Genomic DNA, 14664 nt, shown 5'->3' on the forward strand with positions numbered 1-14664 from the left:
GGAGAGGGAGTAACATGCTTCATAAAGTCTCAGAGTGTGTTGAAATGGAGCTGCCAGACTGGAGTCAACAGCAGGGCGCCACACAAATTAATCCTGAACTTTTCAGCTAATCATGTATGTGTGATGATTAACACGGATAAACTTACACACAGACCAGAAGTACATAAGCACACATACACCGATCAGGCATAACATTAAAACCACCTCCTTGTTTCTACACTCACCACTTACCATATAGAAGCACTTTGTAGTTCTACAGTTACTGACTGTAATCCATCTATTTCTCTACATACCTTTTTAGCCCCTTTCACCCTGTTCTTCAATGGTCAGGACCCCCACAGGACCCCCACAGAGCAGGTATTATTTAGGTTGTGGATCATTCTCAGCACTGCAGTGACACTGACATGGTGGTGGTGTGTTAGTGTGTGTTGTGCTGGTATGAGTGGATCAGACACAGCAGCGCTGCTGGAGTTTATAAATACCGTGTCCACTCACTGTCCACTCTATCAGACACTTCTATCTAGTTGGTCCACCTTGTAGATGTAAAGTCAGAGACGATCGCTCATCTATTGCTGCTGTTTGACTTGGTCATCTTCTAGACCTTCATCAGTGGTCACAGGATGATGCCTACAGGGCGCTGTTGGCTGGATATTTATGGTTGGTGGACTATTCTCAGTTCAGCAGTGACAGTGAGGTGTTTAAAAACTCCAGCAGCGCTGCTGTGTCTTACCCACTCATACCAGCACAACACACTAACACACCACCACCATGTCAGTGTCACTGCAGTGCTGAGAATGATCCACCACCTAAATAATACCTGCTCTGTGGTGGTCCTGTGGGGGTCCTGATCATTAAAGAACAGGGTGAAAGCAGGCATGCAGAGAAACAGATGTACTACAGTCAGTAATTTTAGAGCTACAAAGTGCTTCTATATGGTAAGTGGAGCTGATAAAATGGACAGTGAGTGTAGAAACATAGAGGTGGTTATAATGTTATGCCTCATCGGTGTAGTGGGTAAACAACAAGCCAAACCTTTAATTCAGACATGTGCAATAACAGGATTTAAGAATTTGTACACAATCTTATACTGCAATAGTAGCCAGGTGAGTTCATTGTTGACTGTGCTATCAAATTAGTCAGCTTGGCTCTGAACCACACTTATCCTCTAATTAAGTAATAAAAACGAGTTATTTTACTTTCAGTTTAGATGTTCTTTGTTAGTTTTACAGTTATTATAACATGGTTTCTATTAAGGGAATGACGCCAACCTTGATAAGGAAAGTTTAGGGTTGTTGTTGCAGTGCTAATCAGTAAATTGTTGTGTTTGCGTCAGTCTGTGTAATTTTAACAGTTTTCCTTCTTGGTCTTTGTTTTTTGAAGTGTTTAAGTGTGAGGCGATCAAGCATTATTATGTTATGATTTATTGTTGCATTATTGTTATGATTTTAAGGTAAATGAAGAATTTATGATGAAATATTTCATGTGTTCGCATTTGATTAGCTTTAAACCTATGCTAACACAACCCTTTCTTTTTAGCTTTTTACATTTTCCAAAGCAACTTACAGTTTAAGCAATTGAGGGTTAGGGCCTCTGCCCAAGGGCCCAACAGTGGCAACCTGGCAGTGGTGGAATTTGAACCAGTGACCTTCTGCGTACTAGTCCAGCACCTTAACCGCTAGGCTACAACTGCCTCTTAAATAGTACTTTACTCATCTTCCTTTGTCCCTGTACTACTACATTTAGCAGACGCTTTTATTCAAAGTGACTTACAATAATGTAAACATAATTAATCAGAGCGAGACCTTCCTAACCACCCCCTTACCTAACCTTACCTAGTCTTAAATGGTCTTTTGTGTTATAAATACAAGTATATTTTCCCTTAAATCTTAAATTATAGAATAAACATTCCTGTAATAAACAACAATAAACAACAATACACAGTAGTACTGTACATAAAACACACACCACATTTCAGTACAGTATGTGTGCTGTATCATACACCATAATACATTTCCTTCTTTTTTTATAAAATGTATCTACCAGAAACAACAATAACTCTCATATCTCTGTTTTTTGCTTCTTTATTTCAATAATGTTGTATTTTGTAGGTGTAATTGCACGAAAGAAAGAATACTTTACTGAGCCGAATTCCTTCTTCTCTCTCACTCACTGTCCCCTCTGTCTGATACACAGTGACAGCTACTGGCAGGAGTAATTATACAACAACTAATGTAATAGATTTTTTCATTTTCTCAACACTATGCTTTCTCTGCACCTTCTTTGGGAACATTTTAATATTGAATTTTACAAAATATAAAGAAACACCGGAAAAGTGAACTTGTCAACTTGTTGGTGACATCACGTGTTTCGCGAATTTCTGTTTGTAATCCAAAATTTGTTTGTACGTTAAGTTGAAAAAGATCGTTCGTAACCTGAAATGTCTGTATGGTAAACTGTTCGTAACTTAAGGGTCTACTGTACCTTTTAGCTATAAACAAATTCGTACAAGTTTGACAGATTGATAAAATGGTAATTCAGCAAAAGATGTTGGTAAATAAATACATTTTAAATAGTCAAATCCCAGCCTGAGGCCTGCATGCCATTTGTGGCCATGCTCCCTGCTAACATGAAGCCATAACTTGCAATTTTGTGGCCAGCAATACTGGCCTATGGCCACCAGTTAATAAAAAGTTAAAGAATCATTGCTCTACATGGTTCAAATCCAGTTGTCCTGCAGCTGTAGCCAAACACTGAGTTTAACAAAAGAAAGCATTTGTCATCTGTAACATCAGTAAGGGCAAAAACATTTTGCTGTCGGCACATGACTGGATCATGAAACCTGAAGAATAATGCTGAATCTAAGCCATTTACACTCATCCCAGAGTGTCCTTGCTTCAAAATGGTTAAAATCTACCCCCAATCATGCATTATAGTCTGAAAAATCAACTGTACATGTCTATTTAACACTGGGCAAGTCATGATCAACAGGATTAAACTACAATAACAACAACAGCAACTGAAATAGCTTGAAATGAGAACTAACCAGACGATTGAGGGGAAGTCCAGTTTCTATCCTCTAAATTCTCAGCTTATTGTGAGTGTAGTCGTGGATATGTAAGGCATACCGATGACTAATTTATCATAAGGCTGAGCAGTTCAGACAGCTATACTTTGCCCAAAAGCATGCCATGGGTCACCCACCCATCTTTCACGCACTTAAAAATGTCACACACTTTTGACACACTAATAAAACAGCAATAAGGAGCTGTACAAGAAACATCCTGCCAGTTGTCTGTCGGCAAAAGAAACCTGTTTTTTGTTTTTCAGAAACTCTGATTGCATATTGACTAACTCAGCAGAACAGGCAGGCCACCTCTTGATAAACAGCGCTGGCGACGGGTTGCGTAACGAAACTGTTTCCAGATGTGGACTTACCTTTGAGATGTAGGCCTTGATTCCTTCAGCCAGTTTAATGCAGGGCTCTCCAAACAGCTGGGCAAGGTCTTCGGGAATATCCCTGTTTTTATCCAAAGCATTTAGCAGTCCCAGACATCGCAGCTCCTCTGTCACCCCTTGGTATTTCACCTGGCAATGGACCACATAAAATGTTACTATCTTGCATAGTAAAGGAAAATATAAAGGGCAGAAATACATAGATTAAAAATACATATAAAGTAAATGAAATTGCTTGGCCTATACAACGATCAGCCATAACATTAAAACCACCTCCTTGTTTCTACACTCACTGTCCATTTTATCAGCTCCACTTACCATATAGAAGCACTTTGTAGTTCTACAAATACTGACTGTAGTCCATCTGTTTCTCTGCATGCTTTGTTAGCCCTCTTTTATGCTGTTCTTTAATGATCATGACCCTCACAGGACCACTACAGAGCAGGTATTATTTAGGTGGTGGATCATTCTCAGCACTGCAGTGACACTGACATGGTGCTGGTGTGTTAGTGTGTGTTGTGCTGGTATGAGTGGATCAGACACAGCAATGCTGATGGAGTTTTTAAACACCTCACTGTCACTGCTGGACTGAGAATAGTCCACCAACCAAAAATATCCAGCTAACAGCGCCCCGTGGGCAGCGTCCTGTGACCACTGATGAAGGTCTAGAAGATGACCAACTCAAACAGCAGCAATAGATGAGCGATCGTCTCTGACTTTACATCTACAAGGTGGACCAACTAGGTAGGAGTGTCTAACAGAGTGGACAGTGAGTGGACACAGTATTTAAAAACTCCAGCAGCTCTGCTGTGTCCACTCATACCAGCACAACACATACTAAGACACCACCACCATGTCAGTGTCACTGCAGTGCTGAGAATGATCCACCACCTAAATAATACCTGCTCTGTGGTGGTCCTGAACATTGAGGAACAGCATGAAAGGGGGCTAACAAAGCATACAGAGAATTAGATGGACTAAAGTCAGTAATTGTAGAACTACAAAGTGCTCCTATATGGTAAGTGGAGCTGATAAAATGGACATTGAGTGTAGAAACCAGGAGGTGGTCATAATGTTATGGCTAATCGGTGTTATGTTAATGGCGCACTGGTCAATGTTAGATTGTTCTGAACCGCAGAACAGAATTGTTGCAACAATATGATTCAAACATGTTTATCCTCAGACTAAAAACAGCATCTGAAAAACACACAGCCGGACTGGCTTGTTTACATTCCTCCTGCTAATCATTAGGGATGCACCGATCCGATATTAAGATCGGATATCGGTGCCGATATTACCAAAATGAGATAGATCGGGTATTGGATAATTAGGCCGATCCATGGGGCCGATACGCTGCCTCAGTAGAGAGGATTCTAATAAGTCAATATTATTCGAACGCGCTACTTAGATAGCGCTTCCATCGGGTTTCGCGTTTAGCATCTTGCCATTAAAACCAATGAATTGAGGTAGCACAGCACGCTAACGTCAATATAACACCTCCCTTCAGGTACCAATAACGGTTACATTTCCTGACAAGCCCGAACTTGCAAATAAAAACACTCGGTACAAGTTTATACAGGTTAAAAATCAGTAATATTTTATTTACGTTTGATAATAACTCCATTCGTTTGTCCACACCGTCAGCCATGTTTATTTTTCTGTGAGAGAAAGAGAGAAGATTTCGAACAGCCTCCTTCTCGGAAGCGCGCACAGGATGACGTAAAATGCGTCTATGTAGAGAGCTCCCTAGCTTTTCGAACAGTGTTTGATTACTGATTGTATTGTACCAATGTATTCGTTTATTTTCAGGTTCTTCTTCCGCTGCTAGATTTTGAATTACTGTTTACACTACATATTTAAAAAATAAGATTGTGTAACTACTTTAGTTTCAGCTGATACATTTAATTTATTTTAAAATATTTTAAGAAGTTTGGCTTTTTTATTTTGAATTTGAATGCTGTGCCAAGGTCCTGCACAATTGTTTATTATTTTATTGACAAATAAATAGCTGTTCAGTACATTTATATCTGTGTTAATTATATTTTGTTTTGCAAACTTAGTAATGTTTAAGTCAATCCTGATGCCTTAAGTCTTTCCCACATGATAAAGTATACGGTTTATTAATTCAACAATGGTATCGGATCGGTATCGGGTATCGACCGATATGCAAAGTATATGTATCGGATCGGTATCGGAACTGAAAAAGTTGGATCGGTGCATCCCTACTAATCATGTTAAAGAAACGCCTCCAAATACACTTACTCCATCACTATCTTCTGCTTACAAATAAAAACACTACAGACTCATGTGCTAAATTGCTCTCATCTTATGTTATTAGATTGTGGGAGTAACACAATCTCCTGCTAAAGTTCAGTGTGGAACCAAAAGTGCCTGATGTAATTTCAGTTCACAAACATGCAACATAAAATACACCAGTAGGCTGGATTAAAATTACGACACAGTCAATCTGATTTAGTCTCAAATCAAATCCAGTAAACTGTAAGATCAACAGGCAAATCCCACACAGAAACCAAAGTACATGAGCGATTATTAACATGTCAACAACCTAAATGGAAGCTAACCATCAAAACAAGGACACAATTCTTCAAATTTAATGTTAGAAATAGATACGTGCATTTGCTGTGGAGCTTGCTAGTAGCTAATCCAGTCAGGATCTGTCCACTTTGAAAAATAAGAGCTTTCAGAAAAATTGCTTGTATTCAAGGGGCAAAATTCAGTGACCTTTCTTCATGGCAAGAGTGCCTTCCCCCTTTAGACGTCAGCCTATTTTACAAGTTTAGTAATCCTAAATCCTGAATCTAGTATATTTCTTTGTACAGTTTGAAGTCAGTAGTTCAGTTATTATTAAGTTATTAGTACACATACGGTATTTTAGTAAGTAACCACTCTGGATTAATTCTGAACTACAGTGAAACTATGGTGAAGCACTAAGAGTAAATCTAGACTAGGGATGCACCAATGGCATGTTTCTTTTTTCAGTATGTCTTATTATTATTCAGTATTCCATATTCAATCAATCAAATAATAAAGTTGGTAGTGATACTAGTCTGATACCAATATTTTTACAAAAACTAAGCTGACTAAACTACTACAACTACTAGGTGTAACAAAGTGATACTACAGTGGGATCAAACTCAATTTGACTTTGTAAACCTATCTCTGTCTATTAAAAGCGAAACTCAAGAAAACAGCAGTGATTAAAATGGGAAGTGTTTCAAACTGCACAGTAATTTACTAAATAATGTCCATTAGTGCACTATAAGTTGTAAATAGTTACGCACCACATAGCACAAAGAATGCATTTGGGATCAAGCCATAAAATGATTTTTGTGCTGTTAAAATTTGCCTGCCTGTGACTAACAATTAGCAGATAATTTAAAAATGTATATCAGTGACACACAGCTCAGCCATAACATTAAAACCACCTATTTGTTTCCACACTCACTGTCCATTTTATCAGCTCCACTTACCATATAGAAGCACTTTGTAGTTCTACAATTACTGACAGTAGTCCATCTGTTTCTCTACATGCTTTGTTAGCCCCCTTTCATGCTGTTCTTCAATGGTCAGGACTCTCCCAGGACCACCACAGAGCAGGTATTATTTAGGTGGTGGATCATTTCAGCACTGCAGTGACACTGACATGGTGGTGGTGTGTTAGTGTGTGTTGTGCTGGTATGAGTGGATCAGACACAGCAGCCCTGCTGGAGTTTTTAAATACCGTGTCCACTCACTGTCCACTCTATTAGACACTCCTACCTAGTTGGTCCACCTTGTAGATGTAAAGTCAGAGACGATCGCTCATCTATTGCTGCTGTTCATCAGTGGTCACAGGACGCTGCCCACGGGGCACTGTTGGCTGGATGTTTTTGGTTGGTGGACTATTCTCAGTCCAGCAGTGACAGTAAGGTGTATAAAAACTCCAGCAGTGTTGCTGTGTCTTATCCACTCATACCAGCACAACACACACTAACACACCACCACCATGTCAGTGTCACTGCAGTGCTGAGAATGACCCACCTAAATAATACCTGCTCTGTAGTGGTCCTGGAAGAGTCCTGACCATTGACGAACAGCATGAAAGGGGGCTATATGGTGCACCTACATGGTAAGTGGAGCTGATAAAATGGACAGTGAGTGTAGAAACAAGGAGGTGGTTTTATTTGTTATGGCTGAACAGTGTACATAATTGTTGAAGTGCTCAGTTATTGTACTTTGGACCAGCACCAAGAAAAATATATCTAACATTTACTCAACAAAATAAAGATCTTGATACTGAGATTGCAAAACAATGAAAGCTTTTCATTAATTCCAAATCCAACACATACAATTCAGAAGAAAAATAATGATCAGAGCGAAGGTTAAGAATAAGAGGAGGATGTTTGTCATGAGGCTTGCTGACAGCAAATTCACTCAGGACACATCTAGCTACAAATTTTTAAGCCTTTAGAAAAACGTCTATTCTAGAGAGACAACTTTAAGCTACACTTTTTCTGAGCCCAGTCCTCCGTGCTGTCTAATTTTCTCTCTATCAACTTATTTTCCATGTTTACTAATCCTAAATCTTAGTGAAAGATCTAGAATGGAGGTCTGCATGCAATTTGAAGCCAGGAGTTAGAAACTGCTTAGCGTCATGGTTGGCGTTTGCTCCTAATGATTCCCTAACAGTCGCCTCCAGACCATGACAGAGCAGAGCATGCAGGGTGAAAGGGTTTTTCAGATCCCATGATTTTACATGAATGAGGCCAAATGAGAAAGTCAAGCAATGAGGGTTTTTCCCCTAATACAATATGTAGGGCGGTTACATATTGTACGTCATGATGTAAAAAAGAGCAGATATTGTACGGAACTCTGGTCTGCATTTGGCAAAGCAGGACTAAATGGAAAACGGGGCTCCTTTTTGCTCTTTCACCAGCTTCACAGTTACTAGCATGGCTGTCAAAGTTATAATCATAGGGTGATGCAAATTTGTAGCAAGGTGCCCCCAGATTATAAACTCCAAGTCCAAGTTTTTTTTCTGAAGAACTGATCTGAGTACAGCCTTGTGGCTTCCCTGTACAGGGTAAAGTAATGAATCATGGTAGAGACTATTAAGATTTGGTAGTTTTGTTTTAGGTCATGCCAAAGTGCTGGAGCCTGTGTAGTATTTAACTGTCTCTTTGACAAATGCATCTTGGCTGGTTCTTGTTCATACATGCTCCAATTCGCAGCAGAGAAAACAAGAAGACATTTTGCAAGCAGTAACCAGACTACAGTCATTTTGAGGGAATGGCTGAATTGCTATTTTTAATGTACTTGTGTTTGACTGTGCTGCCCAAAGGTGTGGCTGATTGTTCTGTCAGTAATCCCTGGCATGCCATGACTAGTGTACAAAACACACACTGATCAGCCATAACATTAAAACCACCTCCTTGTTTCTACACTCACTGTTCATTTTATCAGCTCCACTTACCATATAGAAGCACTTTGTAGTTCTACAATTACTGACTGTAGTCCATCTGTTTCTCTGCATGCTTTGTTAGCCCCCGTTCATGCTGTTCTTCAATGGTCAGGACTCTCCCAGGACCACCACAGGGCAGATATTATTTAGGTGGTGGATCATTCTCAGCACTGCAGTGACACTGACATGGTGGTGGTGTGTTAGTGTGTGTTGTGCTGGTATGAGTGGATCAGACACATCAGCCCTGCTGGAGTTTTTAAATACCGTGTCCACTCTATTAGACAGTCCTACCTAGAGTGTCCACCTTGTAGATGTAAAGTCAGAGACGATCGCCCATCTATTGCTGCTGTTTGAGTCGGTCATCTTCTAGACCTTCATCAGTGGTCACAGGACGCTGCCCACGGAGCGCTGATGGCTGGATGTTTTTGGTTGGTGGACAGTGACATTGAGGTGTTTAAAAACTCCATCAGCATTGCTGTGTCTGATCCACTCATACCAGCACAACACACACTAACACACCACCACCATGTCAGTGTCACTGCAGTGCTGAGAATGATCCACCACCCAAATAATACCTATTTGGTGGTCCTGTGGAGGTCCTGACCATTGAAGAACAGCATAAAAGGGGGCTAACAAAGCATGTAGAGAAACAGATGGACTACAGTCAGTAATTGTAGAACTACAAAGTGGACAGTGTGTGTGGAAACAAGGAGGTGGTTTTAATGTTATGGCTGATCAGTGTATATCCACAGTATCAAAAACATATATTAACATCATAATGTCATGTTGAATGGCTTAATTAACAAATACATTCATTTATATTGTTACATGAATATAAAATTGTAATTATGGAGAGCAGTTTATGCCAAATCAGTTCCCGAAAGTATTACGCAGCTAGGTGTAAAAGATAACAGGTTAGAAGTAAAACAGTAAAAGTGGTAAAACAAAAAGTCAACATAAAGTGCAGCATTAACTCGCTGGTGGTATAGATGCGAGTGTGGGGTTCACAAAGGGTGAGCAATGATTTTGGATCCCACAGAGGCTAGCAGGAAATAAGTAACAATGCGCTAGTGTTACTGCTGCATTCTGGTGCCTAGGGAAGAGTGGAGTGGACCTGCCACAGCTGAACTTCATGCTTCACTCAACATTCACTGCTTTTCTGGGGATGGATTAAAAAGAAAAACTAGACATGTAACTTAAATCCATGCCAGGAGCTCCTGCTCTCGACCTTTTCTGTTTCTGTCTCCTTTCCAACTTGTACACACTGTCTGTCTCATTTAAAAAGTCTACATATCCTCCCTATCTCTATGTGCGTGGTTTTTATTTGCTATATTTAACCAGTATGCATTGTACATTATTATTTTATATATTTCACAACAATTGGTTTGCAATCTATTTAGTTAGCTATTGTTACTATGGCATTTGGTGTAAAGCATGGTGTGAAGGTTAATAGCTTTTAAACAGAACGCTCTTGAATCACTTGAGAAAGAATTTAGCCTTTGTTTCTCTTGTGCATTTTTCCTCTTTTCCTCTCAATCTAGTCATATCTCATTCCACAACTGTAACTTCCTCCACCGTTGCAGACTCTTACCCTTGCCCCCCTTCCCCGTTAGATGCACAGTTGTCAACTATTTTTTTTTTACACTTGCCAGAGACGGGGTCACACAGACAGCAGTAATGCGTATGTATGCTGGTGCACTATCTATGAATCAACCTTATATAAATCATTGTGCCACACTGTATCTTTAAGGCTTTTTGTAGTTTTGTAATATGAAAAGTAAAGTAAGATTAGACACTTATTGTTTGTTTGTTTGTTTATTTATTAGGATTTTAACGTCATGTTTTACACTTTGGTTACATTCATGACAGGAACGGTAGTTACTCTTACACAAGGTTCACAAGGTTATATCGAACACAGTCATGGACAATTTAGTGTCTCCAATTCACCTCATTTGCATGTCTGTGGACTGTGGGAGGAAACCAGAGCCCCCGGAAGAATTGTAACTGTATTTAGTGTAGTCAATTTGCCTTCCGCTGCTGAGGATCCCCGATTTTTTGTAGTTGAGGTGGCCATATTGTTGCTCATGCCTCATCCAACCCGCGCGCAGCCCTTAACGGAACCCTTTTTCACCCATGCACTCTGCACAGGCGCCTCTATCCACCGATCAGGGTCCTTACACAGCGTTTGAAGATCCCGCCCACATAGTCCGGTCACCCCTCCCTGCAGGCACTGCCAACTATGCCAGCTAGATGGTGCCCAGTCGGCGGTGGCAACGCCGAGTTTCAAACCGAGTTCAGAATCTCGGCGCTGGTACGCTAGCGGAATATCCCGCTGCGCCACCTGGGAGCCATAGATTGGCTTTATTTTAATGCACCTTGTCAAATTTGCCAACTGTAAAGAAAATGTGTGGATCCTCTGTTTTCAACTACTTTAAGATAATAACCCATCTCAATGACGGAACTAATCAAAGGAATGCCAAAAAGCATTTAAAATAAGCGTTGTTTATCCTGTGATGTTCATTTTTCAGCTTTTTTTCCAATTTAAATCCTTCTCTCTGAATATCACATTTACTGTCACCTCCAGTGACACTCTTCTCTCCTGGTCTCCTTCAGTGCATGCAATTCTTTTTCCTTATTTCCTCAAATTCTCTGTTTGGTGTCAAATGACAGAAACACATCAGAATGATACAGGACGGTTTTCATGCATTTCTCCATCCTGGCTTGACTGCTTGGCCTAAGTATTGAGAAATTCAGCCTGAGGGGGGCAGGTTGTCTGGGCAGGTATTTTAGAACAAATGCACTTTACAATCAATCTTCCTATACAAGTGGCAAATGCAAAACCAGTACAGTGCTCTCATGCAGTGCTTATTTACCCGACAGGAAAGTCTGTAAAGCTCTGCTATTATTCTTGGAACAAAACGTTAGGTTAGAAGGTACAGAATGTTCTGATAACTGTAAAAAATTGCTTGAACTTTAGTAATTGGATAATGAACATACTTATTGGAGTCACTATTTCTTTAATGTAAATGTAAAACAGAGTGGCTTTGACAAACACATTAATTCATTTTCTAAAAATACACTATATATTTAAATACTTGAACACAAACCTCAGTTCCAGAAAAGTGGAACAGTGTCTAAAAAGCAAATAAAAACAGAAAAACTAGACTAGGTAGGTCAAGACATGGAACTTGAGCTGCCACTGAAGCTGGGCACTAGCCAACCTAAAATAGACTAATGCTTAATTTCTATGCTTTCAACTGTGTCACAACCCTTGTCTGTTTTAGCATGAACATGCACCTTTGCACAAAGCAAAGTCCATAAAGATTTGGTTTTACAATTTGGTGAGGAACTCCAGTGGCCTGACCTCAACCCTATTGAACTGGAATGAATGGATGGATGTTTGGATGATTGTAATGTTAATTGTGAGCCAGGTATTCTCATTCAACATCACTGCCTGACCCCACGAATGCTCTGTTGACTGAATGTGGGAATGGCAAATAACCATAGACACACTCCAAAATCTTGTGGAGGCTGATATAACTGTAATGGTTGCGAAATATTAATCCCCACGGTTTTAAAATTTGATATTAAATATGCTCATAGATAAGTGTCCATATACTGTATGCCATACAGTGTGTATACATACATTTGTATAATTTTTGCTTAAAATGCTTCTGCGCCAATTTAGTTTAGAATAAAGGTACATTTTATTTATTTTAATACAGTTTAATATTTTTTAACACTTTACATACTGCCCCAATGTTCCTTAAATTAAGGTTTGTAGTTTTTAGGGAAGGAGAAATAATTAAAAAATCTAGCTTTTTAGGAATCAGTCATTTATATTTTCAGGACTTAACAGACACCTTTATCCAAATTGACTTACAGTACCGTGACAGTATATAGTCTGAGCTATTGAGGCTTAAGGGCCTTGCTCAAGGGCCCAACAGCAGCACCCTGGCAGTGGTAGAGCTTGAACCAGTGACCTTTAAATTACTAATCCAGAACCCTAACCGCTAGGTTACAACTGCTCCAGCCTCTACATTTTCTCTGTTTTGATTGGAAGACTTAGACAGTCCAAATCACATAATACTGTATAGCAGTTGTCCCCAACCACCGGTGTGGGCTATTTATTATCGGGCCGCACAGAAAGAATAAATTATTAGAGATCGCTAGAAAAGCAGTTTTCACTGCTTCTATTTCGGGTGTTATTGTCTTATCGTCGCCCCTAGGTGGGAGCAGTGTCTCAATGCAATGAAAAAAGCTCATTTTACATCGTTTGTGAGCAATATTATTAAATCCCCCCGCAGGTCCATGAAATTATATCTTGTATGAAACCGGTCTGTGGTGCAAAAAAGGTTGGGAAACACTGCTGTATAGGACCTAGGGGTCTAAAGTTTTACATTTTTGTCTTGTCTGTACCCGTGTACTATTTTCACCTCTCATCTCATTCATTAATGGAAAGAGATTTCATAAGGCCCCCACTGACCAAATATTACTTTGCTGTTGAACGTAGCACTCAAATATGCACTAATCAAAAGAAGCTATGCTTGGAAACAAACAAGGGAAGAAAAGCCACAATGAGATACATGATATTAATGAACATTTTGTTTATTAATTTGCTACTAAGCCAAAAAGCTTTACAGGTAGCCTACAAAGTGCTACAGCTTTATCTGATTTTGTTAAGATGTCAAATTATAACAGATCAGATTTCTGAAGGTGAGTATGCAGGATTGGGTCGCTGGCACAAGTAGCAGAGGAATAGACAGAGTACTGTGATTTTCAATCCATGTCCGGGCTCTCTGTAAAAATCTGTGTCTGATTCTCCACACATGTTAAAGCTTGGGGCTGGCGTTTCTAACATAACATTAAAACCACCTCCTTGTTTTAACATTCACTGTCCATTTTATCAGCTCCACTTACCATATAGAAGCACTTTATAGTCCATCTGTTTCTCTGCATGCTTTGTTAGCCCCCTTTCATGTTGTTCTTCAATGGCCAGGACCCCCACAGGACCACCACAGAGTAGGTATTATTTGGGTGGTGGATCATTCTCAGCACTGCAGTGACAATGACATGGTGGTGGTGTGTTAGTGTGTGTTGTGCTGGTATAAGTGGATAAGACACAGCAATGCTGATGGAGTTTTTAAACATCTCACTGTCACTGCTGGACTGAGAATAGTCCACCAACCAAAAATATCCAGCCAACAGCGTCCCGTGGGCAGCAGCCTGTGACTGATCAAGGTCTAGAAGATGACCAACTCAAACAGCAGCAATAGATGAGCGATCGTCTCTGACTTAACATCTACAAGGTGGACCAACAAGGTAGGAGTGTCTAATAGAGTGGACAGTGAGTGGACACGGTATTTATAAACTCCAGCAGCGCTGCTGTGTCTGTTTCACTCATACCAGCACAACACACACTAACACACCACCACCATGTCAGTGTCACTGTAGTGCTGAGAATGATCCACCACCCAAATAATACCTGCTCTGTAGTGGTCCTGTGGGGGTCCTGACCATTGAAGAACAGGGTGAAAGCAGGTTAAAAAGGTATGTAGAGAAACAGATGGACTACAGTCAGTAATTGTAGAACTACAAAGTGCTTCTATATGGTAGGTGGAGCTGATAAAATGGACAGTGAGTGTAGAAACAAGGAGGTGGTTTTAATGTTATGGCTGATCAGTGTATATGACCAAAAGTGTAAGCTTTCGCTCATATGGACAGGCTTTCCACAAGAATTTAAAGTGTGT

At 40.0% G+C, this 14664-nt stretch overlaps 1 protein-coding gene across 2 annotated transcripts in view; it reads right to left on the bottom strand.

Annotated features, from left to right (window-relative positions):
* The window catches only part of tnfsf10l (TNF superfamily member 10, like), a 48187-nt gene that overhangs the window by 26327 nt on the left and 7196 nt on the right, over positions 1-14664 (bottom strand). Inside the window, exons 1-2 of one of the 2 annotated variants that reach the window (XM_062993327.1) lie at positions 5060-5123; positions 3436-3585 (exon numbers count right to left, since the gene is read on the bottom strand). In XM_062993327.1, the coding sequence (XP_062849397.1) occupies positions 3436-3585; positions 5060-5101 (192 nt within the window). In that variant the 5' untranslated portion in view covers positions 5102-5123. Of the gene's footprint in view, positions 1-3435; positions 3586-5059; positions 5124-14664 lie in introns of those variants that run through there. The other variant, XM_062993328.1, reaches the window with a different exon arrangement.

This window comes from Trichomycterus rosablanca, chromosome 4 (assembly GCF_030014385.1).
Source record: "Trichomycterus rosablanca isolate fTriRos1 chromosome 4, fTriRos1.hap1, whole genome shotgun sequence".
Lineage (NCBI taxonomy): Eukaryota > Metazoa > Chordata > Actinopteri > Siluriformes > Trichomycteridae > Trichomycterus > Trichomycterus rosablanca.